Here is a 27,540-nt window from a genome sequence, read left to right as displayed (position 1 = left end):
GTGAATCAAATGGCAGGATCAGGGCCTAAGATTGTCACAAGCTGACAAAATCCAGGAGAAGGTCATAGCTTAATAGTTAATTTCAAAAAGCGAGGCATATAAATGAAAAATTAGAGATGTGTCCTCCTAAACTTTGAGAGTCCCTGTCTGCTTTTGTCACAGCCTTGTTAAAATATGGCAATTTACTTACGCAGAATACTGACAGCTGGTAGGCCTCAAATTAGAACAGCTAGGTTTCAGTTTGTGGGCACACTGCTTTTTTATGATCAGACAGGGTACTGAAATACACAAGAATTCTGCTCTCAGAGACTGAGGGTTTTTACAGTGAGCGAAAGAAATCCAGTGCCCTGGGTATGCTGCTCAGCAAAGGAGTTTGGTTTTAAAACTCATTTTACCCTGAGATGTACGTAAAGCAAATGATCATTTTAATGTAGGTTAAATCTGAAATGTCAGAAAAAAATGTATGATTTTGTATAAAAAGTTTGACTTTTGGTGGGTTCATTGGTTCAATATTTCCATGCCGATGCTTTTATTAAAAAATTAGCTATTTTTTCAAGATTTTAATATTTACATTTCAAAATATTTTTTTTCCCAAAATGAGAAAAACAATTGGACCATATTATAAGCTTGAGTAACCAACTTTTTGTACTAACTCGTTTAAACAAAAACGGTTAAAATGCAATACCACTGCTAAGATTGCTTGTGACAGAATTATGAAACGGCTGGTTGCTTCCATAACATCTAAATAAACACTGCCAATTTAAAAAGCCATTCATCAACAATAAAATAAACAAAACTTCATTGGGCACCAGTTAGCCTAATAGAGGCTAAAACAGTTTTTGTTTTAGTGGGAAAAAATAATTTAGGTTATTTGGTTTACATTTCTTTCAACACTTCATAAAACAATTTCTTTGCCAGTTACAAGGAACAAATTCATTTGTTATTTCCTACAATTGTCATCCAGGATATTCAAACCAACCTTTATATATGCACTTGGGTAAATCTTGTGAACTGCATCTCCTGGTGCACGCCCTGCTTCTCTATCCAAGTAGTAACTCTGGACGAAGACTGCATGGTCACTGAGGCACCTAACCCACACGTCGCCTTCACCTTTACATTCCAACTGCACCCCTTTACCTATGTGCAACCTTAAAAAGGGAAAAAGGTCCAATGTACTTATGTTGACAAGCTACACATTAGAACCTTGTTAAATGAACCATACACAAATCTTAAGAGTTCTCAGCAGTCCACTACACCATAGTCTAAATTCTAGGTTGTAAAATAGTTTACCTAGAATGTGAATAATTTACTATTTTTCAAAGAATTGGGATTGTTGAAGTCTTAGCAGCAGCAGTCTACTGCAAGCTATGCAACAAAACATGAAGGTATATCACTGTATAATGAGCACACTGCATTGTACATGTAACATTAACTTTATGGGAGTAGCAGCATGGATAGGCAATGTAGGTCAAGGAACATTTAAAGTAATTTGAGACATAGATCCTGCATTCCAAAACTGTATCTGATCAAACACAACACTTGGGCCTATTATTTCAGCAGAATAAGAATCCACACTGACAAGTGTCCTAAACTGTTTGCAGCATTGCTGTAGCCGTGCTGTATTAAAACATGAGAGAAACAAAATGAGTGAGGTAGAATCTTTTCCTGGCCCACCTTCTGTTGGTGAAAGAGACCACACAGAGCTCTTCTAAAGTCATCCAAGTGTACAGTCCTGCATTAGAGAATAGCATTCTACACATCTTTTAAAGCAATGCTCCAAAACGGCAACATGACCTCTTGGTGATGTCACAAACATGCACCATATTTTAAGATAATTAACTATTACCACTTGGAATTATTTTAGTCCTGTTGTATTCCTGTTTGTTTCGTGGGGAAAGGAGTTTAATCACTATCAAAAGAGTTCCTGAAGTCCTTTTTCTGCTCCTTCACCAAAACTTAAGTGTGAGGTGAGAATGAAAAAAGATATCTTTTTTCAATTTGCCGATGATGCTCTAAAGAACCTGTGTGCTTCACTTAGTCTAATCTTTGCCCTTACCCTCAATAAATTAAATTTTCTCTCCCCAAGCACAAGGACACAAACTGTTCTTAAAATTATGACAACTTTCAAACACAATTATATAAACCAATAAATGCAATATGCCACATCAAGGGGCACACTCCTAGGCCATTGATGCACTGCTCAGATGCATGAACATACCTGAAGTGTGAACCCAAAGGCCCACGAAGATACATGCTGTAGTAGCTTAATCAATCAGAATGTACATAACGGCACTTATACCTTCAAAAGAAAGGTATATACCAAAAGCTTGAACAATAAATATAAAATACAACCAAAGTCTGGTGTTCCAGAAGACATGCAAAATACCTTGCTCTTTCAATGGCTTCTGTTCTGTGTACATTAGAAAGCTGGCCCAGGCAAAAGCGGTCTCCTCCAGAAGGGTCTACATATCCATCAACAGTAACAACTGGACAACTTGAAGGGACTTTAAATGTCTCCCCAACCTGCACATCCATTTCAAAGTAAGCAATTGAACACCAGTACTCCGGAGCTAGAGAAGAAAACAAAGAACTGACTGAAATGTGCCAGTAAAAATCCTGCAAAACCCTGAGAGACAAGGGTTTAGAACTTTTGCCATTTGTACTTGGAATTTAATTTTCAACAATGTGTGCATGTATTTTTTATATATCTGTAAGAAGTCAGTAGTGAGCTTAAATGAGCACAAAATTGCCTCCGCTTTCAAATTTTTATGTAGCATTTACTAGTAAAGGTTTTGCACATTAGAGATGGAACAGAACACCTGGGCAGGAATGAGGTCATGGTAACTTAAGCTTGCAATTGCACTTAATTATTCTAACTGCACATCAATATCAATGAATTTGCATATTAATTATACTTTTTATATACAGATAGATAATTTCCTAAAAATCAACCTGTACTAAGACAGAATCACTGCAAATACTAGGAGAAATACTGTTTTTACCATAATAGGACAGACACAAAGGTTTCCAGTTTTTACAAAAACCCTTAAGGAAAAAGTATTTCAGACTTATGTTTATGAAACAATACTTAATTATGAAGAGTGTAGATTATATAAAAAATCATATTTTTATAATTAACATTGCTGTCTTATCACCAGTTAAATTCAGCTTTCAATCATTGCCAGTTTTCCTTTCAGTGGTAATGGCCAATGAATGAAAAAATAAATTACTGTTTAAATCATACAAATGATGTAACCTGTGTGATGGAACAAACTGTATTATTGTAACGTTAGCATACAACCTTGCATCTGCAAGTTGGCTAGTTTTCTAGGTTTCACACCAAAACTGTACCTGCTTAGATTCCACCAATTGCTTAAACTTAGAAAAATTAAAAGAGAAAAAAATGATTTTTATATCTCAAAATGTATTATTTCTTCCTAACATATGCTTGGCACAGCTTTTGAAGTAGGTGATACACGGCTTTGGATCAGGCCCACATGGAATAAATTTAATTTTCCATTATACTTTGAACAACTCTTCAGAAGCATGCACTTACCAGGATGATTTGATATAGGAGGCTGGAATGCAAGTTCATTGTGAACTGGCCCTTTTAAAAAAAAAAAAAAAAAAAAGCATGAAGTTTATTTTACATGAAAATACAGATTTCTGAGTATTTTGTTTTGGTAGAGTCCACAATGTGCTAGGCACTTTCCAAACAGAGAAGAAGGTATGGTCCTAGCCCTGACAAGTTCATTCTAAAAACAGAGGTCAGCAGAGAGCTTAGTCTTGGCAAAGCATAGTTAACTTAATTTGTTTTAATTTTTATTATAAATTAGCTATGCTCCTCAAAGGCAGCACAGCAGAAGTACATTTTTAGAAGGGATTAAATGTGCCATCTTACAGATGAGTTCGGGATATGCATCATGGACAAAGGCACAGTGGCTTCTGGGAGAAGATGACAAAGTTAGTAGATGTCTATGGATGAGGTTTCCCAAAGTGAGAGGAGCAGGAGGCCAAGGAGAGAGCCCAGGAGTACCACCATCCATTTTTAGAAAAGTCAAAGTATTAAATTAGAAAGCCAAGTAAATATTGAAAACATTTATGAGTAACTTGAGCACCAGAAATATTTTTGAATTCCAGTACTTCAGATAAATAAGATGGAGTATGAGTGGGAACCAGGTAGAAGGGAGTAATATAAAACTTAATAACAGTCTAAAATACGTTTTGTTGATACAGGAAAACTGCCAAAGTAATTTATTGCAATAATTGATTTTATCTCCCCCTCAGGAATAAAAGTGCAGAGCATAACCACTGCAAATAGAATAATTTATAAATACAATAATAAGAAATCCAAAATGATTCCAATGTTTAGAGATTACTGAATTCCATAATAAAAAAGGACAGGCAAAATTAATTTTAATTTTTGTTCTTTTCTTACCACACTCCTTGCTCTTAGATAGTTTATCTAATCTGCTATACTTTTAGGTTCCACTGATCTCATTCAAACCTACTAGATTACAACATGGAAAAACAAAAATCAATCTATTTTGCCTTGAGACCAAGAGCTAACGAGGAATCTTTAAAAATATCCATTTTCAGGTTTGTTTTGTAGTAAGTGCAAATGTATGTGCCAAATATTCCCATGAATTGGGTTGTAGTGGGACTAGTCAGCAATTATTTTTAACTTTTACAATATTTGTAAATTTTAATGCACATAAATTACACTTTAAAAGAAATGCCTAAGTACTGTAAGTTATTAAGAAAATGAGACTTTACTCTAAATATGTTTCTAAAGGATCTGAAACAGGAACTTGAACCAAAAAAGGCCAAATATTATTTCAAAATCTACTTTTGGACAAACACTCTTAAGGTCAAATGAAGTATTTACAGCCAAGTTATAAAGTTCTATAAACAGAGGCTGAAGAGGGAAATACAGACAGGTTTTTAACTGCAAAACTGGATGGTGCCATTATAACACAACTAAAATTTTAATCTGCTCGTCTGTTTTGATGCAGCGCCAAGTACAGTGCACCAACTCTCATGGAGCTTTTGTATTTAATTGTCAGAATACAATACACAGTAAGTATAGTTTTATAATTAACAGAATTTACACTTGTGGGGGGAAGGTCACAAGAGAGATTCTGCCATTATCCTACAATGACAGCATAAAAAGTATAGCTATTTGAAAATCCACAAATGCTTACAGTAATGTCCAGGATGGGGCATAGGTGGGTGATGTTGAAGATGTCCATTCTGGTGGTGAGGTATAGTAGGTGTGTAGGCTGCCGTTCGACTTCCAGTCCAAGTTGTTGTACTATCTAAAAATCAAAAAAAAGGACTGGGCTACTTCGCATTTAAGGGAGCTTACCCATCTCATTTCTATTTTTTTTTTTAATTTCTCCTGAATATTTATTAATGGATTTAAAAAAAAAACTAAAAAGAATGCATTGATCTGTATACTCACTGTGATGGTAAGTAGCTGGCTGAGCTGTAAACCCATTCTGCTGCGTTCCTGGCTGAGGCCCTGAAGCAATCTGTAAGAGTCCATCACTATGGCTACCTGTCAATATACTGGTTGGCTGACCTGGTAAAAGAACATATTTCCCATTCATAAATATTCCACAATTTTATTATAAGAAGGAAACTGCACAATCCTACTGAGGAAAACACATCCCAGTTATCAAGGCTATGATAATAAAGCTGCTATAATTTAAGGATATATTTCTTGCAGGAAAGAACCTTAGAAAGCTGCAAGTAAGATACTTTTAGCATCAGCTAATTTTGCTTCTATTCTGACAAAATACTTTGTTTAATATCTTATGACTGGGATTGCTCTGCACATTTTTATTTGCTGACACAAAAACATATCTTTGTTTTACTCATGTTTTGTTTTGGATATTTTCGATATAGGGAAAAGAGAGAAGCTAAAGGCTTCACTTGAAAGATACAGAAAAAGCAACATGCTTCATTCAGACCCAGAAACACTTATTTTCAATAAGATTTCCACGGACTTACTAGAGGCATCAAAGATTGAAAGAAAATGGAGACTAAATTATCTTCACACCCTTAGAGCAATATGATACTATGGTGATGGGAGCGATACAAAACCCAAAATACAAATGGTTTCTCCAGGCAAGGAATGAGGGATGTTGCCGAGGTAGCATGAGGATCTTTGCATACTGCTACTCCCTGATCTGAACACAGAGGATTTCATTTTCTAGGGCTATGGGATAACTGATTGAATTGAGCACTTCCACACGGCTAAATACACAAAAAATGTTTAAGAAAAATTAGATATGGCATCCCAACGTGTTAATGAGGATTTTAAGAGAGTCTGCAATTTTTACAGGCTTATTTTTCAAGTGGTCCAATTATTTTTTTCAAAAAAGTTACAAGAGGTGGTGTTCTCTCAGCTTCAGAAAGTCTAAGAACTACTGTTCTGTACACGGGTTGATAATACTTCTTCATATATCCAGTTTTATCATCCCTCCTGCTGATTTAATGGGATACTGAAATTTTCCATTCCCACGCCAGTTGTTCAATACTGGGGTCAATAACTTAAACACCACAACAATGAACAGTGTTTGTAAGGGTTTCTCAAGAAGTGTGTATCAGTTTTTTATAGTTTAGAAAACTCAGTAAGCGTAACAGTTGAGGGGAAGAGGGGTTAATAGAAAAAACTGATTCAAATTCTAGGCTCCAAGTAAAATCTCATTTTAACATCTGAGATCAACAGGCCACCTGGATTTGGAATACACTAGTACTTCACTTTATGTTATTTACTTTGATAAAGTAAAAGCAAGTTTCCTATGCAATGTCCACTTTAGAGAAGATCAAATGGTTGTGCCATTCAAGTATTCGGATTTTATATTCCAGATAATTTAAGTTCCTTACTTGTGGAAGCCACCGGAATGTTGGGAAAGTTAGTGGTGCTGGTAGTGCTAGACTCAGTAGGAGCTAACATAGCTGGGGTGCTGTAAGTCTCAGTAGAAGCCCTGTTACTTGGTGGATGCTGGATGGTCTGGACCGAATGGCCTTCAGCTGTAGATAATGACTGTCCCTCGAAGTCATGAACATATTCATCTTTCACCAACATACTTGATGGAGCTATGAAGAAATAAAGCATGCATGTGCATTTTACTAATTTATAAGTAAATACATGGAACAGCTCCATTTCCAAACAATTACAACACTATTAAAGCTGCATTCTTGGACCTACACAGACCGTGTTACAACATTGTGTGACATGTTCTCTAGTTTACAAATAAATAAACAATTCATCCAGTAGCTGAGAAGTGTAAAGAGTAACTGCATAGCACACCAAAGAACGGTGAGCTCCATTTGCTGCCTCTGAAATAGCAATTTAGAATATGCATAATTTAGGAACTAACACCATGCTGGTTTCTGTTCATTAGAGTATGGCTGGAGGGGGTGAGAAAGTGGAAATGCACTATCCGTCAAGCGCTTTAACTTACATTAATGCAATATTGATGTTACAACTTTAAACACGCAATATCTCATAATAAACTTAATTCACCAACACTGCACATAAGAAAAAGCCTTGCTCTCGAGCTACTTCTATGCAACTCCCATTGGAAGTGTGCATGTGCATGCAAGGCACTACCGATTTAACTTCATATTGAACAACTACTAGTCCAAAATATTCTCTGTGGCTAGTGTGGGTGAGTTACAATAATACAAATACTAACTTTTGCATTCTGTATTGAATGTTTTAAACTAAAATTTTTACATTGCATTAATTCCATGTTTGTTTTTGGTTTAGGAAATGTCAAAGGATATTAAAATATTTTCCTTTTGTTCTCTATCAGTTGCATATCCGTAGTGAGATAGCAGCACAAAAATATACTTATGTAACCAATACATATCATGTATTTAGTAACTGTACTAGAAACTTTGGTACAAACTTGATACTGTGCACATAAATCATTTTCAATTGCTTCTACTCCTGCAGTAGAAAGCAAACTGGCCTGGACTCTAGTCTATTGAAAGTTGAAATTTGTAAAGTTTAGCAATTTGATTTGATTTTTTTTCTTTTTAAAGTTTATACCCAAGACTTCCAGGCATCTGAACCAACAAAAAAATCCCACCACATCTGTTCTTTCAGAGGAAAGAAAAACCCTAGTTTCCGTGCATCAGTTGCATACACAATACAGTTACAGAAGTAACGAAAACCCTGTCATGTTCCTTCTCTGAGTATACCTGGAAGTAAATGTTTCCAAGTTTTCAATATACCCCCCCCCCCCATTTTACCAATTTGGATTATTCTCCAGCACACTTGCCACAAGTCTGAAGTTAGAGTTCAGATGTTTGAATTAGTTGTGCAGTCTTAGTTTTTAATACTATTTTACACAGGAAAAGTCTATTTTCCTCCTATCATCTAACTCAGGTGGTAAATATATTATACTGCCAGACTTATTCTGTTCAAACAAAAACCAAAAACTTTTTGGCTTGTAACTTTCCATGCTTGCTCTGATCCCAAATCAGAGTCTTTGGAAAGTTACAAATGAGTGAAACTAGAGCAACAATAAAAGGTGAGTTGAAAGCTTAGGCTATAACTTTGATGCACACACCAGATTCCTTCACATACCACTATTTTGAAAGGTCTCCTAACTAGAGAAATAAGTGCATTTCTATCCTTGCTTTCCCTCCCCCTCTCAGCATGTGAGAACATTTGTGAATATGCTATTTAAAATGCAATCTAGTTCTTTTTACTTAGAAATCTTTATTATAAACAATTTACTTACCAGAACTCTGCAATGTCAGTCCTGAAAGATCTTTTAAAAAGAAAAGGAATCTTTTAAAAAGTAAAAATATCTTTAAAAACCATGAAATGCATTTACAAGCTTATGAATTCACTTGAGGCATTGTAAACATATATACAAACTAACAGAAATATCTCACACACTATGCTGAGATATCACAGAAATATGCAATCTAAAATCACTCCCCTACAGTTTACATGAACTAAATACCACTTGATATTCAGTTCCGAAAGGCTGAAACAGCAACTGCAAATTTCATCCCTATGCCTCAAGTTTATTCCAAAGTTAAACTTCAGTAACTATTTCCACTAAATAAAAGGTAAAAGTAATTTCAAATATAGTTAAAGACCAAGTATGTCATTATGCACTCACATTTTTATTTAGGTCTACATTTTCTAGAACATAAGGAAAAAATATTTACACTTTACTTCCACTGTTCCACTTTAAACGACAGGCTACTTACCAATGCCAGGTGACACTACTCGCTCATAATGGTAAGGATTCACACAGACACTGTCACATTTTAGGTCAAAAGCATACTGACAATATTTAACATGCTTGAGTTCATTTTTGTGAAGATCAGGCCATCTCCAAAGACGAGCATAGATCACATGAGGGAACCCTTTACGACCAGCCACCTGAAAGTTAAAAAGACACAAAAGTCAACTGGGAAAGTTGAAAAAAAAAATTTTTTTTTTTTTAAAAAAATGACTTTCGCTCATTTCCTACTAACAGAATAAGGTTGGCTAGAACTGAGCAGGTACCATTCACTAAAAATTTCTCCTGCCATGTTTAGAAAAATACTTATCCTCCAAAACTCTGGATCCAATAGAAAGAATCCAAAAAGACATCCCAATGGATATTTAAACTAATCTGATTATTCCCAGGAGAAAATATAAGAATGTGACAGGCGATATTGGAAATAAAATGGCCAACACAACAAAAGTGGTGAGAATTCACAAGTTATATGAAATTGCAAATCATAGCCTCCCAGAAGTCTGTAGATAAAAATTATGGGAGAAACTGTAGAATTTTATCTCTATATTAAAAAGTTAACACCTTAGCAGGATGTGAAACTGTCTTTCTATGTAACTTGTGGCATGTACATTTGAAAAAACAGAGGTATTTGTAGAAAAATGGTAAATGTTATAGGGGCAAACCCAACAAACTATGTTTGCACATGGGTTTCCATCGCCTCCACGGTGGGGAAAATTATGCCATAGAGCAAATCTTCCTCTTTGGTGCACACCAAGCCTATTACACCCACTTTTGCTACCACTCAACTAGCATACGTAGAAAAAAATATCTGGGTCTGTATTTGGACTAACCTGAAGCCTTCCATCCAATGTTCTCTGTATCGTAACACATTTACTAGGATGAGCTCCATTTGTAGTTATAGCTGTAATCAAAGAATCCAATTCATCTTTTTTCTCCTTTAGCTTTTTAACTAAGCTTTCAATTGCTCGTTTTGCAAATGTTTCACTCTCTCCACCTTGCCGATGGCACATCAAGCTGTGAACAATGCTCAGACAAGCATCATTACTTGTTGGTGTGTTAGTAATAGACATATTGTCCATTTGGAACAGCTTTTTCTGGCAGATCAAATATGTCTGGAATCCTTTTTAAAGCTGTATTTTCAGGCTAGCGAACAAAAGATGATCAAAGAAAATGTCAGGCACATAGGGTCTTGGGCAAACCTAGAGAAGAAAAATACACCTATTGTAGAAGAGTTTTCATAAAGCATTAATACATCACAGCTTGGAGGTGACAAACATGTTATCAAAGCACTAGATAATTTAACAGTGTATCAAAACTAACTTTAACTGAACCAGTACCTTGGCAATATGTTTCAACTTTCTAAAGAAACTTCTATACAAAAAGTTATTAGAAACAAAAAAATCTAATTAATAATCAGTTTTGACAACAAAATGATCATATATTATATATTATTTTATGAGAAAAGGAGCTGAGTAGACAAATAACCCTGGGTGAGTGGGCTCGGATTTGAAAAAAAGAGGGCCAGAAAGACTGATTTGTAGTACCTCATATCAGTAAGATTAAACAAAAGACAGATTGGGTGGGTATAAATGTTGGAGAAATTATTCAGAAACAGGTGATTTTATGTGTATGTGGTAGACATGTCCATTATTAAAGTGTACTGGATTGTGATCTGTAAGCAAATATTGCAAATTGTTGGAATTAAAATTTCCACTGTTAGTAGCTGCTAGGCTACTGGTAGCTTTTTAGTGGAAAAGAATAAATTGCCCCAAGTTAAAGAAATCGTTAAAAAAATTGAGATACTACTATTAGAAAGTTGATGTATCAAGTATGTACGCAATTTACAGACAAGGTTTCCTTCCTGTGAGTGCTACTATATTTTCTATAACCTATGTCTACAAGAGTCCTGCTTTGGACTAGATGATCTCCTGAGGTCCCTTCCAGTCAGCTTAACATCTGTACCCGGAAAGATAATGGAGCAAATAATTAAGCAATCAATTTGCAAACACCTAGAAGATAATAAGGTGATAAATAACAGTCAGCATGGATTTGTCAAGAACAAATCGTGTCAAACCAACTGGATAGCTTTCTTTGAAGGAGTAACAAGCCTTGTGGATGGGGGGGAAGCGGTAGATATGGTATATCTTGACTTTAGTAAGACTTTTGATACTGTCTCGCATGACCTTCTCATAAACAAACTAGGGAAATACAACCTAGATGGAGCTACTATAAGGTGGGTGCATAACTGGCTGGAAAATCGTTCCCAGAGAGTAATCAGTGGTTCACAGTCGTGCTGGAAGGGCATAACGAGTGGGGTCCTGCAGGGATCTGTTCTGGGTCTGTTTCTGTTCAATATCTTCATCAATAATTTAGATAATGGCTTAGAGTGGCATAGAGTGTACACCTATAACGTTTGTGGACGATACCAAGCTGGGAGGGGTTGCAAGTGCTTTGGAGGATAGGATTAAAATTCAAAATGATTTGGACAAACTGGAGAAATGGTTTGAAGTAAATAGGATGAAATTCAGTAAGGACAAATGCGAAGTACTCCACTTAGGAAGGAACAATCTGTTGCACACATACAAAATGGGAAATGACTGCCTAGGAAGGAGTACTGCGAAAAGGGATCTGGGGGTCATAGTGGATCACAAGCTAAATATCAAAGGGGTAGCCGTGTTAGTCTGGATCTGTAAAAGCAGCAAAGAGTCCTGTGGCACCTTATAGACTAACAGACGTATTGGAGCATGAGCTTTCATGGGTGAATACCCACTTCTTCGGATGCATGTAGTGGAAGTTTCCAGAGGCAGGTATAAATATGCAAGCAAGAGTGAGTCAGGCTAGAGATAACGAGGTTAGTTCAATTAGCTAAATATGAGTCAACAGTGTAACGCTGTTGCAGAATAAGCAAACATCATTCTGGAATGCATTAGCAGGAGCATTGTAAGCAAGACACGAGAAGTAATTCTTCAGCTCTACTCCGCGCTGATTAGGCCTCAACTGGAGTATTGTGTCCAGTTCTGGGTGCCACATTTCTGGAAAGATGTGGACAAATTGGAGAGAGTCCAGATAAGAACAACAAAAAAGATTAAAGGACTAGAAAATATGACCTATGAGGGAAGATTGAAAAAATTGGGTTTGTTTAGTCTGGAGAAGAGAAGACTGAGAGGGGGCATAATAACAGGTTTTAAGTACATAAAAGGTTGTTACAAGGAGGAGGGATAAAAACTGTTGTTCTTAACCTCTGAGGATAGGACAAGAAGCAATGGGCGTAAATTGCAGCAAGGGTGGTTTACGGTGGACATTAGGAAAAACTTCCTAACTGTCAGGGGAATAGAAATTATATGGAGGGCCATGAATGCTCACAAATTGGGGTTGGGGTGCGGGAGGGGGTGCGGGCTCTGGGGTGGGGCTAGGGATGAGGAGTTTGAGATGTAGGAGGGTGCTCTGGGCTGGGACCGAGGGGGTTCAAAGGGTGGGAGGGGGATCAGGGCTAGGGTAGGGGTGCAGGAAGGGGTGCAGGTTCCAGCTGGGGGTGTGGGGTCTGGGAATGAGAGGTTTGGGGTGCAGGAGGGTGCTCCGGGCTGGGATTAAGGGGTTTGGAGAGCGGGGGGGGGGGGGGGAGATCAGGGCTAGGGCAGGGGATGGGACTTGGGGAGAGGCTCAGGAGGTGCAGGCTCTGAGCGGCGCTTACCTCAAGCGGCTCCCAGAAGCAGTGGCATGTCCCTTCTCCGGCTCCTATGCAGAGGTGTGGCCAGGCGGCTCTACACGCTGCCCCATCCGCAGACACTGCCCCTGTAGCTCCCATTGGGGCACGTAAGAGCCGAAGCGGGGCCATGCCGTGGCTTCCAGGAGCCATGTGGTGCAGCCCCTGACCCTGCGTCCTGGCTGGAGTGCCGGAGCGGGGCCGAGTGGCTTAGTGCGGCCCCCCAACCCTGCGCCCCAGCAGGAGCAGGGCCGAGCCACGTGGTCTGGCCCCCAACCCAGCGCCCCGGCCAGAGCGGGACTGAGTCGCTGGTGCGGCCCCTGACCCAGCGCCCCGGCCAGGCCCTTCTGGTTTCAAAGAAAAAGCTTACACAATTTAGGATACCACACTATGGTCTGACTGAGTATTCAACCAAACAATATTATTTTGGAGTTGAATTTTCCCAGTCTTCCAAATGGTGTGATTTCCAGGAAGTCTAATTAGGATAGCTAAAATACCACTGGTTTGCCACTTTACTATTCAGTGATGCAACTGCACAACTAGCAAGTGTGTTTATCCAAATCAAACAGATATATCCTGGTACTCTATAGAAACTGCTACAGAAACATCCATGTCCCAAAAATGGTTAAACAAGCATATACTTAATTTTGATTGAGGATCCATGGAAAATAGCTACCTGATATTTAAAGAAAAAAGTAGTAATGCCAGCTTCAAAGATAAACACCCCCCATTTCTCCCCTGCCACTACAAAAAAAATGACTTGCAAATTATAACACCTGGGCACTTATAGAATCATAGAATATCAGGGTTGGAAGGGACCTCAGGAGGTCATCTAGTCCAACCCTGCTCAAAGCAGGACCAATCCCCAGACAGATTTTTGCCCCAGGTCCCTAAATGGCCCCCTCAAGGATTGAACTCACAACCCTGGGTTTAGCAGGCCACTGAGCTATCCCTCCCCTTACAGGATGATTACTTCACATATGCAGGGTATCTTAAAATACCCTATTCACTTTCTTTTAATTGTATAAATTAAAAATGGGGGATTTGATTAATTATATATTTAGAAAGTAACAGCTTCCAAGTAAAAATCCCAGCATGCATTTGAACATGAAATTTCTAGATCACACTTATATGCAGCACCATGTTTTATTATTCTTGTTATACAAAATACATAGGGTTTAACATATGCATTGGGTGAAGGGTCTCTCACCTCATCTCAGGCGTGAAATTATTGCTGGGGGAAGCAGAGTTGAATATGCTCTGCAAAGAACCTCCACTCTTTTCCCCATCCCTGAAGTCACAGAGACAGAAGTAGTGGCAGCAACAGGAGAAAAAAAAACAGCAGGAGACCACCAGTTCAGTGGAGTTGTCAGCTCTACCTCATGAGGCTTACAGGAACCCAAATAAACTGAAAATATATCCGCCCCAGTTCTATAACCATACAATCTCCAGTACCAATGCGGAGAAGGGAAGAGTGAGCAAGGTATAGAGCACAGGAGGAAAGTGGGGACAACAGATGACCCAGAAATGGACATATATACATGGACCGATTTTAGAGTGGGATTCTGTATTTCAATATACCAGTTCAGCTAACTATCAACACAAATTAATCTGGTGGCCAAATAAAATTCAGAAACAAGCCCAAACCTCACAATTTTCAATCCCATCCTCTAAAAAATTCTCTCTTCAGAAAAATGGAGTTAAATCCTTCATTTGGATAATATGGGCCAAGGGAAAAAAAAGAAAGGAGATGCTTTTAACACAGTATTGCACATAACTACAAAATTCTAAGAATATGTCTACACGTAAAACACTATGGTGGCACAGCTGCAGCCACACCACTATAGCACTTGACTGTAGATACTCCCTACAGTGATGAGGGATTCTCCCATCGCTGTAGTTAAATCCATCTCCCCTAGAGATGGTAGCTAAACTGATGCAAGAATTCTTCGGTCAACCTAGTACTGTCTACATCAGGGCTTAAATCAGCATAGCTACAGCTTTCAGGGGAGTTGATTTTTCACCCCTGAGAAACATAGCTATGCCGATGTTAAGTTTTCAGTGTAGATCAGCCCTAAATAGAAGCTATGTAAAGTTAGCAACCCTACGAGAAACTAAATATGCTTAAGTTACAGAATTCAAAACTCAACTTTAACTGGTCTGCTTTTGTAAAAAGAAAGACGTGTAACAACTAGTGTTTTATACAAACGTAATGTATCAAGTAAGGAAAAAATATTTTTGGGAAACAATTATATTTGGGAAACAACAGGAACAAATTAAAATAGCCAAATACTTAAAATACAGATTGAAAAAACAGCTAACCAAGATGCTACTGTCCCACTGAACAATTTATTACTAGCCAATTCTTCAAAAACCCTCCTTAAAAGTCAAACTGAACCGGAAATTCCACTGTCACACTTCTCTCCACCTGAATGAACGAAACACTAATTCCTACTCAGGACTACACCGAGGTAGTGAAGGGTGATATATCCTTTTAAACTAGGCAAAGAAATTCAAAGTAGGAGGCAGCTGTTTAAAATTAACAATGGTAGGCGGGTGCCACATGCCTCCTCATTTTCATACCAGAACAATAAAGATATACCGGTAATTTGCAAGCATTTAGGTCCATCTACAATGGAAATTATATTGTCTATACTTAAAATGCTAGTAATGATTTGTATGTAATTGACATTACTCAGTGTCTACATTGCAGTGCTATTTCACTTCCATTATCCTCATGTCCACACAAAGCTGTGGAATATGGAGGTGCAAGCAAAATGTCCCTTGGGAACCAATTTCCAGAACAACTGCTATGCTATATCCCTGATAATAGCAGCAATTTCTATAACACAGACATGGGCAAACTACGGCCCACGGGCCACATCCGGCCTGCGGGTCTGTCCTGCCCAGCCCCTGAGCTACTGGCCGGGGAGCCTAATCCCCGTACCCTCTCCCGCTATCCCCCCTCCCCCGCAGCCACGCTGCCGCACAGGCCACACTCTGGCCCATCGCTCCCGCTGGGCAGCGTGAGGAGCGCAGCTGGCTCTGGCCGGGTGTCACGGCTGCGAGCTCCTGCTGCTGGTAAGGGGGTGGGGAACGGGGGCATTGGGTAAGGGAGCGGGGAGTCCTGGGGGGCAGTCAGGGAGGAGGGGGCAGTTGGATGGGGCAGAGGTTCTGGGGGGGCAGTCAGGGGATGGGGAACAGGGGGGGTGGATAAGGGGGTGGGATCCTGGGGGGAAGTTGGGGTGGTGGGGGTCCCAGGATGGGGTGGTCTGGGGACCAGAAGCAGAGGGCAGTTGGATAGGGGATGGGAGTCCCGGGGGGGGCTGTGGATAGGGGTCGGGGCAGTCAGTGGACAGGGAGCAGGGGGGTTGGATAGGGGGCGGGGGTCCCAGGAGGGGAGCAGTCATGAGGCGGGAAGTGGGATGGGGTGGATACCAGGCTGTTTGGGGGGGGGGGGACACAGCCTTCCCTACCAAGCCCTCCATTCAGTTGCGGAACCCCGATGTGGCCCTTGGGCCAAAAAGTTTGCCCACCCCTGCTATAACATCACCCCAAAATGGAGGCCAAGCCAAGTGCTCAGAGATAGGATTTTCTGTGTGAGCTACTGAAAAACTCATTGCCAGTCAAGTTGTGAGGCACTGAAAAGCAGTCCAATTTATGCAGATGGGGTGCTTCTGGTCAACTTGACCCCAGGACAGTGAAATACAAAAAGCAACCTAGAGAAGACCCAAAGGAGTGAACAGCGATGGGAAAATTAGTATTCCAGCTAGTTTGACAGTATTCCTTATCTACGGTAGGAAGGTAATACTACAGGCTAGCCTGGGCGAAGAACAAGTGTTTAGACTCGCTCAAAGCAGGAACAACAGAAATGATATGAGGTCTTTCGAATACTGGCAGCAAATTAGTGTGCAGCATGCTGAGCATTTAAGAGATAGTTATTTAATATACCAAATTCTCCAGCATAAATGAGGCCTTAGAACTATCAAGAAGGTTCAACAAAGGAAGCCCCTTGACATACCCTGTGGTCAAAGAGGAAAAAAAACAAACGTATTTGTGCCTCTGTTTTTTATTCTGAAGAGGGCGTGAAAGGTTTGGTTTAGTTTTTAAACAAACTTTTTCTGCTTTGATGTTAGCAACATTAGGATATGATTTCCATGCTTTTACTGAAGGACTCCTTGGACAAGTAGAGAACTGAAGTGGGAGCTTACACCCTCAGCTGAAGTACAGGAGTGTTGAAATTAACAAACAAAAACAACCCACATATATGAAAAAGCCAAATAAACAATGTTTTGAATGATGACAAAAAAATCCCTCCCTCCAAACCCCAACCTCTCTTTCATTGTCACAAACCTACTAATTTGCCAGTGCTTGAAAAGTAGAAACCTGTAATTTCTAAAAATCTTTCAGGTTCTTCTTCATATATCAAAAAGGAAGCAAAAATAGGCACTTTTACCGTTGACAGATGACCTTTAACATTTTTTACAAAATACAATCCATAAACATTTTGTCAGACTTGGTTTTAAAAAGCTGAACACTATGCTAGTCAGCTATTAAAAATCAGCCACACTACATAACAGTTGAGGCGGGACAAGCTACTGTTTGGCCCAAAGGGACAGAAGGAAGAAGGTGCTCTCAGTGAAGGAAAACTAGATTATATTATTAAGGAAGGAAATGAGAAGCTAAGGAAGGATGCCAATAGATGTAGATACATGTTATCCGCAGTCCAACAAATGTCTTTGGGCAAGATGGCAGACTCAGGGTCAATGTTCATACGTCACCCAACTGATTTACACTAGTGGTTAAGCCAATCACAACAGTGTAGAGGTCAATTTAATCAAGAAACAAACCCAAAATATTAAATATGACAATTTAAAATACCACTGGATAATTGCCCTAAAGTGTGGGCAAACAGCTACAAGGTTCCCCCACTTCATTACTATTTATTATAACTGACGGCATCCACAATATGCTAGATATTTTCTAAACAAATGAAGACATGCTGCCTGCACAAAGAGTTTACATGTTTTAAAGACAAACAGACCGACAAACAGAGAAAGGTTTGGGTAAAAGGGAAATAATATTGAAGTAAAGCAAACAAGATGTAACTGATAATGCCTGGGTAAGAAAAATTTTAATTGAAATATATATTATTTCAAAGTTACTACAATCTTCTCATAATCAGATTATTAGTTTCTGCAGGCATCACAGCCAAAGTGAGTCTTCAGGAGAGATCACAGTTCTGCATGGCTACCTCCCCTTCTGATCAGGTCAGGAAGGACAATCTATCTCGGCAGATGAGGTGGAGTGAAAAGTCCAAAGATGCTTGTGGGAGAAGCAGAGAAACATAACATCAAGACTGGCACTGTGTGGGCTGTTAGCAAATACAGACATGAACAGAGTCAAGAGTGGATAAGAAGGGGGAGGTGGACTTATGAAAACATGTGCAAGAAGCTTAAATTCAATGTAGTTGTGGTGGTGCACAATGCACTTCCATATGAACCAAAAGAAAAAAAAAGGTTTCATATATGTTCAATACTGTATGACAAACTCAGGGCTCTAACTTTTGTTTTTGTCCAGTTGAGGGGCTTAAATGGTGAAAAGAGAAGAGGAGTTACTTGTTTTTCCCCACCAGTTAGTTCAAATGGAAGACAATGCTTCACATTAGCTCACGTGTTTAACATTAGAACCCTTCCAAGGAAGAAATACTAGGTAAGCACTAGATTTGTAAATGGCAAGTATACAACATTAAGGTGATACAAATGTTGAAGGTTTAACCCTAAAAATGTAATATGACTATTATCAGTTCTTTTACCAGTATACAATTTAAATGTAAAATATAAAGATAGTACTCATCTCTCAAGATTGCCAAAGTATCTCTAGCAGATATTTTTAAAACAGCTAAAAATAAAACAAAAACAAGATCAGAAGGGGCAGAGTGAAGGCAGGAAGAGAGCCATATGCTGATCTAGATCCACACACAGAAATCCCATTGATTTCAATGAATAGTAACAGTATATGGGCCAAAGTTTGAAACAGTTAGAACCCAAATTAAATTCTTATATTTTCAATGTAATGGCCAACAGCCAGGAAGATGCATGTTTAGCTGTCTCAGATGAGGTAATTCATCCCCTGTAAATGCTGACAAATTCAATACCTGTCTCATAACATCGCTAACATTGGCTTTCTCAGAAATCTGTTTCAAAGTGAGAAAGCTGCAGTGAGACTAGACAGACTTTTTTTTTTTTGTTCTCAGGTATACATTTCTAACTAAACATAATTTAATGGCATTTTTAAAGCTTTAGATAGGCACCTTTGAAAATCCCACTGGGCACCTAACTGCCCAGTTGTACATTTACACATCTAAATACCTTTAAAAATCTGCCCCAAAGTGCTTGTCTTATATCTGAAAGCAAGATTTCCATCCACTGAGGTCTCAGATAAATGACTACTCTCCACATTACAAATCAACTGAAAGAGTTTGGCAATAAATGGCAGTCTAATCTCTTGAACTAAATGTGCAACACCACAAATTAGCTTTCCCTCCTGCTCTGTTATAGAGGAAAAAAAAACTGTGTTATACCAGAAAAAATGATTAAATAACAATCTTCTCAATATTAATAGATTCAAAGGTAATGTACAATCTGACATTGGACTCCAACAGCTGCAGTTTTTTTCCCCTCCCAAGCTAGGTGCTAAAGAAATTATCTATACCTTGAATATCGTACAAAGCTCTTATGGCACAGCTGACACAGGTGTATTTAGCTCAGTAAATGAATGAGTTAGTGTTCTCAATTCAACCATAGTGCACAAGTGATATATTTTATGACATACATTTGAGCCCCTCCCCCGCAAAAAAAACCCTCCAACCAACCAATCAAAATGAAAAGGATCAAAAATACAATGCTTGCAATGTAGCCAAACTGTCATAACTATGAAAATCTTAACTTTTTATTTCCTGATGTCTGAGCCTTTAAATTAGGAACCTTAAATTGAGGTTTGCCTCTGAAAAATTACTTTGTAAAAAGGCAATTCTGGGGTTCTATTCTGATGTGTTTCAATCATATCCTAATCAAGTACTTTCATACCTGACTGGGGGTCTCAACGTTAATCTGTGTTTTTTCCTTGTATATAACCATCAATTATAAAGGACCTTTAGACCAAATTACAACCCTGACAATTTCACAGACTGAGAAAAATCCTATTGTGCAGCAGCCTGGGACAAGTAGAAATACTATAAGCATCAGGTTTCAGAGTAGCAGCCGTGTTAGTCTGTATCCGCAAAAAGAACAGGAGCACTTGTGGCACCTTAGAGACTAGCAAATGTATTTGAGCATAAGCTCTTCAGATGCATAGAATGGAACATATATTGAGGAGATATATATTGATTATCTATCTTGATTATCACTTCAAAAGTTTTTTCTCTCACTTAACTGGCCTCTCAGAGTTGGTAAGACAACTCCCACTTTTTCACGCTCTCTGTATGTGTATATATATCTCCTCAATATATGTTCCATTCTATGCATCCGAAGAAGTGGGATGTAGCCCACGAAAGCTTATGCTCAAATAAATTTGTTAGTCTCTAAGGTGCCACAAGTACTCCTGTTCTTATAAGCATCAGGTTTTCTGCCTGCCAGACAAGGAAAGGGAGGTACGCTGAGTGACAGGCACAGCAACACTAAGGTGCCAGCAAAAAGGGTTGTTGAAGGGGCCGAGTGTGACTAGAGCAAAAAGTACTGATCTGTCTATAAGTAATAAGAGGAGGAGGGGCTGAGCAGAGTGACTGAACTAAGCTACCAGATGTTAGGAGAGTGGGCCTAGTTGAGGTCAGCCACAAAAGTAATGCCTTGGAAGAAGTGTACTAATAAGCATGGCTGAGGCGGAGTCCTGGTTTGAACGTGCCATCTGTCAGTGCTCTGAATAGAGAGATCTGTTGTGACTGGGTTTGAGATTTTCAGCTACAGATAGATAGTTCAATCATAGGCAATTTATCCTTTGACAAAAACTCCAGCAGAGGTTTATTTTTCAAGCCAACCTATATAGCAGGCTGTGTATCAAGTTTTAGAGCTTTGCAAACTGGGACATTTTAGCAGCAGCTGCAACTGAAAGATAGTTTGATTTGATTTAAGAGGGAGAATAAAGATTGCAAGCTATTGGTCACAAGAGTTAGAAAGTTTGAAGACAATTATTTTGTCAGGAAGACAAGCAACATTTTAACTTATCAACCAAGCTAAAATACACAATTTGATAACCAGCTACTGATACAAAACACAATATGATTTTAGAGGAGAAGATGGTCTATTACTTTGATGCTATCTTTGCAGATGGTGTTAAGGCCAAGTTTCAACTGGATACGCCTCATGTTATTGTGCACCGAATCATCCAGAGCTTCCTATTCTGGATTTTAAAATAGGTTATCCTCAGATTTAGAAGATTTCAAAATGAATTCAAACATTTCCAAATTTTACTATAAAAAGATGACCACTTCGGGCTCTTGCTGATGCCTTTCAGGCAACTTTGAGGTATATGGAGATATTCACCATGTATAGTACACTGTGTTTCTGCTCGGGCTACAGCACTGAAGGCAATGATAAAAAAAAAAATCATTTGACCATCAGCCACTTGATCTGTTTCTGTAATACTTTCTAAGACAAGCACATTAGTGGACACAATATACTTCGTGACAGATTTCTTCATGACTGAAGACTAACATTTTAAGGAGACAATCTCTTATTGCTCGAGGGTTTACATAAACTATAGATTTTTTAATTTAACATTTATATTACAGGAGCACCCAGAGGCCACAACAGGGTTGGACTCCACTGTGACGTACACCATCAAACACATACATAAACTTACAATCTAATATCTAGAGTGCACTATGATGAAACTTTCAATGATGAAAAACAATTCCAGAATTGATGCCCAAAAATGTATCCTTAGGGAAGGCAAATTTGAATGAGTAAATATTTCTGGTCCTTTAGAAGCAAAACTGGAGGGAAAAATAAAATTATTTTCAGCTTCCAACGAACATATAATTTATTTGTAGCAGCTGGTTATCAAACTGTCCATTTTAACTGGTTATTACATTAGTTTCATGGTCTTCTACTACTGCAGTGTTAGAATGAGAGTTTCCACAATAAACTTAATAAAGTGAAGCCCACAAACAAACAAAGCACCCTTTATGTCTTGGTGCAGATATGCCCGAATGCCCCAAGTGTAGATGCTTTCCCAGCCACATCAAATTCTCTCTACTTGCCTGAATGAACAACAACAACAAAAAACAGATTTGTAGATACTAGCACCATCAGCACACAATAGCAACAGCAAGCAGAACTACTATAGCACTACACTGGTACGGATATAGATGACAAGCAGTAGATGGATGTTATCCATACTATTCTTTAGGTATTAGAATTTGTCTTCAATTTGAATTAAGTTAAACAACATCAATGCTGGCTCTCTCACTGATGGTGGTGGCGGAAATGGCATATCCATTTATACTAAAGCAAGGACAACACAAAAGAAAATAAAAAAATATTTGGCACAATTGTACAAAACAGAATAAGAGGAATTCAAGAAATGCTTTGAGACAAATTTCAGTAGCAATAATATTTCATCTTAATTTAATTAAGAGAAGACAACAATTCAAAGATGTAGATAGCCTCTTTTCCTTGTGGAACAACCAAATCTGAAGTCTTAACTGCCTTTAAAGAGTTTATCTGTTTGTTTTTCTCAGCCTCCACCTGTGCGCACCTATTGCTTTCAATGACATTTTACAAGTGTAACAGATTGGTCCTGTAACTGGAACACAGTAAACCTTTCTACTGATGATACACAAGGATCTAGCTTAGCTGTGCTGCCTCTGCAGGATTAGCAGAAATAGTAGACAAAAAACCCCTACCCTCACTCTGTCACCCAAGACAACAGCTATGAATCAAATACATACAGTAACTCCCCACTTAACGTCCTCTTGCTTAACGTTGTTTCGATGTTACGTCCCAGCTCCATTACAGAACATGCTCGTTTCAAGTTGTGCAATGCTCCTCTATAACGTCGTTTGGCCGCCTGCTTTGTCCACAGCTGGCAGGCCCCCCCCCCCCCCCCCCCCCCTGGGGACAACCGCGGGTTTTGGGGCGTTTGGGGGGGGGGGGGGGGGGGGGGGGGAGGCTGCGCGCAGCGTCCTTGCTCCTCCCCCCAGCCTCCTGAATGCCGCAAGATAGCTGATTGCCACGGACAGGAAGGGGCAGGGGGAAGGCACTGATCCACAGGGTCCGCCAGCAGGCAGGAGGCGCTGGGGGGGCGGGGAGGCGTAGGGGAGCTGTATTAAATTGCTTGTTTAAAATGTATATAATGCTTTTTGTGTGGCAAAAAAAAAAATTCCCTGGAACCTAACCCTCCTATTTACATGAATTCTTATGGGGAAATTGGATTCGCTTAACATCGTTTCGCTAAAAGTCACATTTTTCAGGAACACAACTACAACATTAAGTGAGGAGTTACTGTATATGGAAAAGATGGTGAATAGGTACCATGTTTACACAGTCTTTTTCAGAATAGAATCACATTTTCAAGTTATATTAATCTAGGTTTTTGTATTTCAATTTCCCTTCCCGTACAGCCAGCCATTATTCTTAAGGTCTTGTAAAGGCCAAATAAACTCCAATTTGTAGTACATACAACAGCCTGACTTTGTCAGGGAAGGAAGATGATCACTAGGGCCCTACCAAATTCCCAGCCATGAAAAAGGCGTCACGGGCCGTGAAATCTGGTCTTGTGTGTACTTTTACCCTATATTATACAGATTTCATGGGGAGACCAGTGTTTCTCAAAATGGGGCTCCCTACGCAAAAGAGGGTTGGGGGAGAGGTCACAAGGTTACTGTAGGGGCGCTGCCTTCAGAGCTGGGAACCTGGCCAGTAGCCGCCCCTCTCCAGCCACCCCGCTCTGAAGGCAGCGCCCCACCAGCAGCAGCACAGAAGGGTGACAATACCATACCATGCCACCCTTACTTCTGTGCTGATGCCTTCAGAGTTGGGTCAGGTCCCCTATAGTTACAACACTGTCAAATTTCAGATCTAAATATCTTTAATCATTAAATTTATTATTTTTAAATTCGTATGACAATGAAATTGACCAAAATGGACCAAGAATTTGGTAGGGCCCTAATGATCACACACAACAGTGGGGTGCTGCATATTTCTCTTGGCTGTCATTCAAATTGGATCCGTTTCAAAGACCTACACCTAATCTTTGAGACCCTCAATGAGCTAGGACCTGACTGTCTTAAGTTCCAAGTGTAGACAAAGCCTATGTCAGTATAACTACGTTGCTCATGGGCATAGAAGTTCCACACCCGTGAGCAATGTAGTTATACGAATCTAACCCCCCAGTTTAGACAGTGCTGCAATGGGAGGGCTTCCCCCATTGACATAGCTATCGCCTCTTGGGGAGGTAGAGTACCTACACTGACAGGAGAACCTCTCCTGTTGGTGTAAAACAGCATCTTCACTAAGAGCAATAGTGGCACAGCTACACTAAGTGTAGACAAGCCCTTAGAAACACACAGATGGAGAGGCTGACTCTCAGACATCTGTGTTCATAAGGGATGCTACCACTGACAGAGTCAAATAAAAGTTTCCCCAAGCCTATAGCTCATTGGGGTGACTGGTTAAGGCTTGTTAGTTTCATAGCCAATGGTACACAAGGGAGTGATGGTGCCAGCATCACATTTAACTGCCTGTGATAGCCCTAACACAAAGGCTCAGGAACCCATGTTGCAACTGGGTGAACTGGAAGTTGCCTTTCAGTGTGAGATCAATCAAGACTTGAACCCATGACCTTCAGGATTGTAGCTGAGCATGTTACCCTCTCCACCACCACACCTCTAGCTCACTATCTCTGTCTCACTGATAGAGGCCAGAGTGAGCATTTCAGGAGCTGAGGAAAGGATATTCTCAGGAGAGGGCCTTAAGTTGTAGAACTCCTTAACACAGAACAAAGGAAGCCCAAAGCAGACTGTTTTCAGAGCACAATACAAACCCACCTTTTTGCAAAAGGCTTCCTTCAATAAAGATTGAACAATAACCTGGCCAAAATCTCATAAGTAAAAGAAATAATGGTGACTGAACCAAATAATAGAAGGAAGAGGAGACTCTTATGAACAAATTTAGTGTAATTTTATATTTTTATTTAGTGCCTTGATACCATAGCAATGGGTACTTAGCTAATGTGCCTTCTGTACTGAAAACTGCACAGGGATAGCATTTTGTGTTTGCTCAAGCCTTTTTTTTTTTTTTTAATCTTCACCTCTGTGGTGAGACCAAGCATGGAAAATTCCAGCCCCAAAAGAATTTTTCAGAATACGTGCAGTACTTTTGAAATTCTTTGCACTCAGGTCCTTTGCTCTGCACCACAGTATACAGATATTTCTCAACATCTACAAATCTATTGTGTTATTTCTTGTATAAAGTAAGTTGAATTAAACCCATCTACTTATAAAACTAATTTTAGATGTTGATCAGTTTCAGGGACATTTGTACTGATTTCTTTACAGCTTTGCTCTGTGCATGAATACTGCTTTTAATAATAAAAAATAATATTAAATGCATATACATGCCTGTAAGACAAGGAAATGAAAAATCAAAATAGGTTAATGACTGTGAAGTGGAAGAAAGCCTTGTTCCAACCATCATCTAGCCAAAACAAGATGATGGCCAGACGGAGGGTAAGAAGGATAAGATGCCTCCCTTTTCATTACATTAATTTTGTAGTTTAGTAGAACTATTTTGTCTGGCAATTACATACAATTTTTATCTCGAAATGCTTCACATAGTTAAATAATAAACTTAGAGTACATATAAAATGTTAATTTACAGGCAAGATTATAAATAGAATAGTCACAGAGTTTGAAAACAACTTTTACCTAGTTTACAGGGACCCACACACACACAAAAAGAGTTGATTGGGATTTGATGTTAAAAAACACACAGAGATCCTAGTATGCTTTAATATTTTCAAAGCATAAAGGCCTCTAGGCACCTTAAAATAAACTAAAAACATGATTTACAATAAAAAAAACAAGATGTGTTCAATCTCAGAGCAGAAACCAAATATGATAAAACCCCAAATAAACAACAAAAAACACACAGCACGTTTTAGTTTTAGAAGTGTAACTAGAGCTGCGGGCCACAGTATCAAAAAATAGAGTGGCAGGAAAGGCACTTCAATAATGAGGATGGTGGAAGAGCTTAACTGGGGAGAGACTGATCAACAGGAGACTCGAGAAGAGAAACCTTTTATACCACAGGGAGAAAAAAAGAGTGAGGGAGCTGGGGAATGGAGCAGAGTGCAGCACAAGGTGGGCAACCTCCTACAATAGGGGGAGCCAAATAAGTGGGGCAAGAAAATGGGAAGAACGTGTAAACTGGAGGGGATGGAGGAGGGAAAGGGAGCAAGCAGGGAGGAAGGATGCTCTCCTAACGCCCCAATCCTGCAGTGGGATCAGCACCAGGACCTCCGTGTGGGTGCCAGGGTCCCCTGGCCGCAGTCCTGGGACGTTTGTACACGGGCGGCCCGTTACGACTGGGAGGAGCCCCAGGGGCGCTCCCCTGGCGCCAAAGAGGGGAACCTGGGGAGGGACACGCCGCAGGCGGGAGAAGAGACCGGGGGGGGGGCTGGAGAGCTCCCCTCCCCCCGCTCGGGGCACGCACCCACCCAAGGACAAGCAGCCACAGGGCGCAGAAGCCTCCGGGCGAGCAGAGCGGAAGCTCCGGGAAGGGGGACCCGAGGGGGACCCGCGCTATCTCGGAGTGGGGGCGGGGCGCACTTTCGGGGGGAGGCGGTGTGTGATTGGATACAACCGGGGGCGGGCGTTACCTGGGCTCTCCAGGCTCGGCTGGGCCGCGGCGGGCCCGAGCCCCCCTGTTCCCCCCCGCCCCGGTGCGGCGGCCCCTGGTGCGCCTCCTCCTTAGCAAGGGGCCAGGCCCTCGGGCTGCGCGGCCTGTCCCCTCAGGGCGGCCCCGGCTGGGTGGGGGAGGAGGCGCTCACGGGCCTCCGGAGCGGGGGAGGGAAGGATCCAGCTGCCCCGTTACCACCGCCGCCTCCGCCGTGTTGTTGTTGCAGCTGCTGCCGCTCCGCCGCCGCCGACACGTCCAGCTGCCTCCGCGCATGCGCAACATCCGGGCAACCCCGCCAGAGCAGGGAGTCCCCCTCCTGCTTCCACCATCACCACGGGGAAATTGTATTTTTGCGCATGCGCCTAGAGGCAACCACCGTCTCTAAGGTCGCAAAGCGCTGGATAACGTTTCCATGGAGCCGGGCGGGTGCTTTTTTGTAGGGGTGAATTTTAATGTTGTGGTTTCTGTCCCCGCCGTAAGGGGAAAAAAGTGAATTTCCTTTCCACTCTCCTTTGGCTTTTCCCGTTCTCAGGGGCCCAGGTTTCTGGACTACAATACTCTGAGCAGTTACTGGGGCACCTGTCTGACTCCTGTTGCTGGTGGGAATTTGTTAGCTGCTGTGTGGGGGCATCATGTCTGTGGGGGGGGCTACTGCTCT

At 40.3% G+C, this 27,540-nt stretch overlaps 1 protein-coding gene across 4 annotated transcripts in view; it reads right to left on the bottom strand.

Annotated features, from left to right (window-relative positions):
• The window catches only part of SMAD4 (SMAD family member 4), a 30,672-nt gene extending 3,512 nt beyond the window's left edge, over positions 1-27,160 (bottom strand). The window contains exons 1-11 of one of the 4 annotated variants that reach the window (XR_002908384.2): positions 26,863-27,160; positions 10,112-10,480; positions 9,247-9,421; positions 8,766-8,795; positions 6,895-7,107; positions 5,465-5,584; positions 5,205-5,318; positions 3,557-3,607; positions 2,387-2,570; positions 980-1,148; positions 191-278 (exon numbers count right to left, since the gene is read on the bottom strand). Coding sequence is in view for 3 of the 4 variants with exons in the window: in XM_024205039.3 (XP_024060807.1) it covers positions 980-1,148; positions 2,387-2,570; positions 3,557-3,607; positions 5,205-5,318; positions 5,465-5,584; positions 6,895-7,107; positions 8,766-8,795; positions 9,247-9,421; positions 10,112-10,360 (1,305 nt within the window). In the remaining variant the exon portion in view is untranslated. Of the gene's footprint in view, positions 1-190; positions 279-979; positions 1,149-2,386; positions 2,571-3,556; positions 3,608-5,204; positions 5,319-5,464; positions 5,585-6,894; positions 7,108-8,765; positions 8,796-9,246; positions 9,422-10,111; positions 11,229-14,194; positions 14,778-26,862 lie in introns of those variants that run through there. The other 3 variants (XM_024205039.3, XM_029910898.1, XM_029910897.1) reach the window with 3 other exon arrangements.
• Positions 27,161-27,540: the final 380 nt, after the last annotated feature.

Source organism: Terrapene carolina, unplaced genomic scaffold, assembly GCF_002925995.2.
Source record: "Terrapene carolina triunguis isolate 2854851 unplaced genomic scaffold, T_m_triunguis-2.0 Scaffold69, whole genome shotgun sequence".
In the NCBI taxonomy this organism is placed as follows: domain Eukaryota; kingdom Metazoa; phylum Chordata; order Testudines; family Emydidae; genus Terrapene; species Terrapene triunguis.
This window is presented reverse-complemented; position numbering and strand designations above follow the sequence as displayed.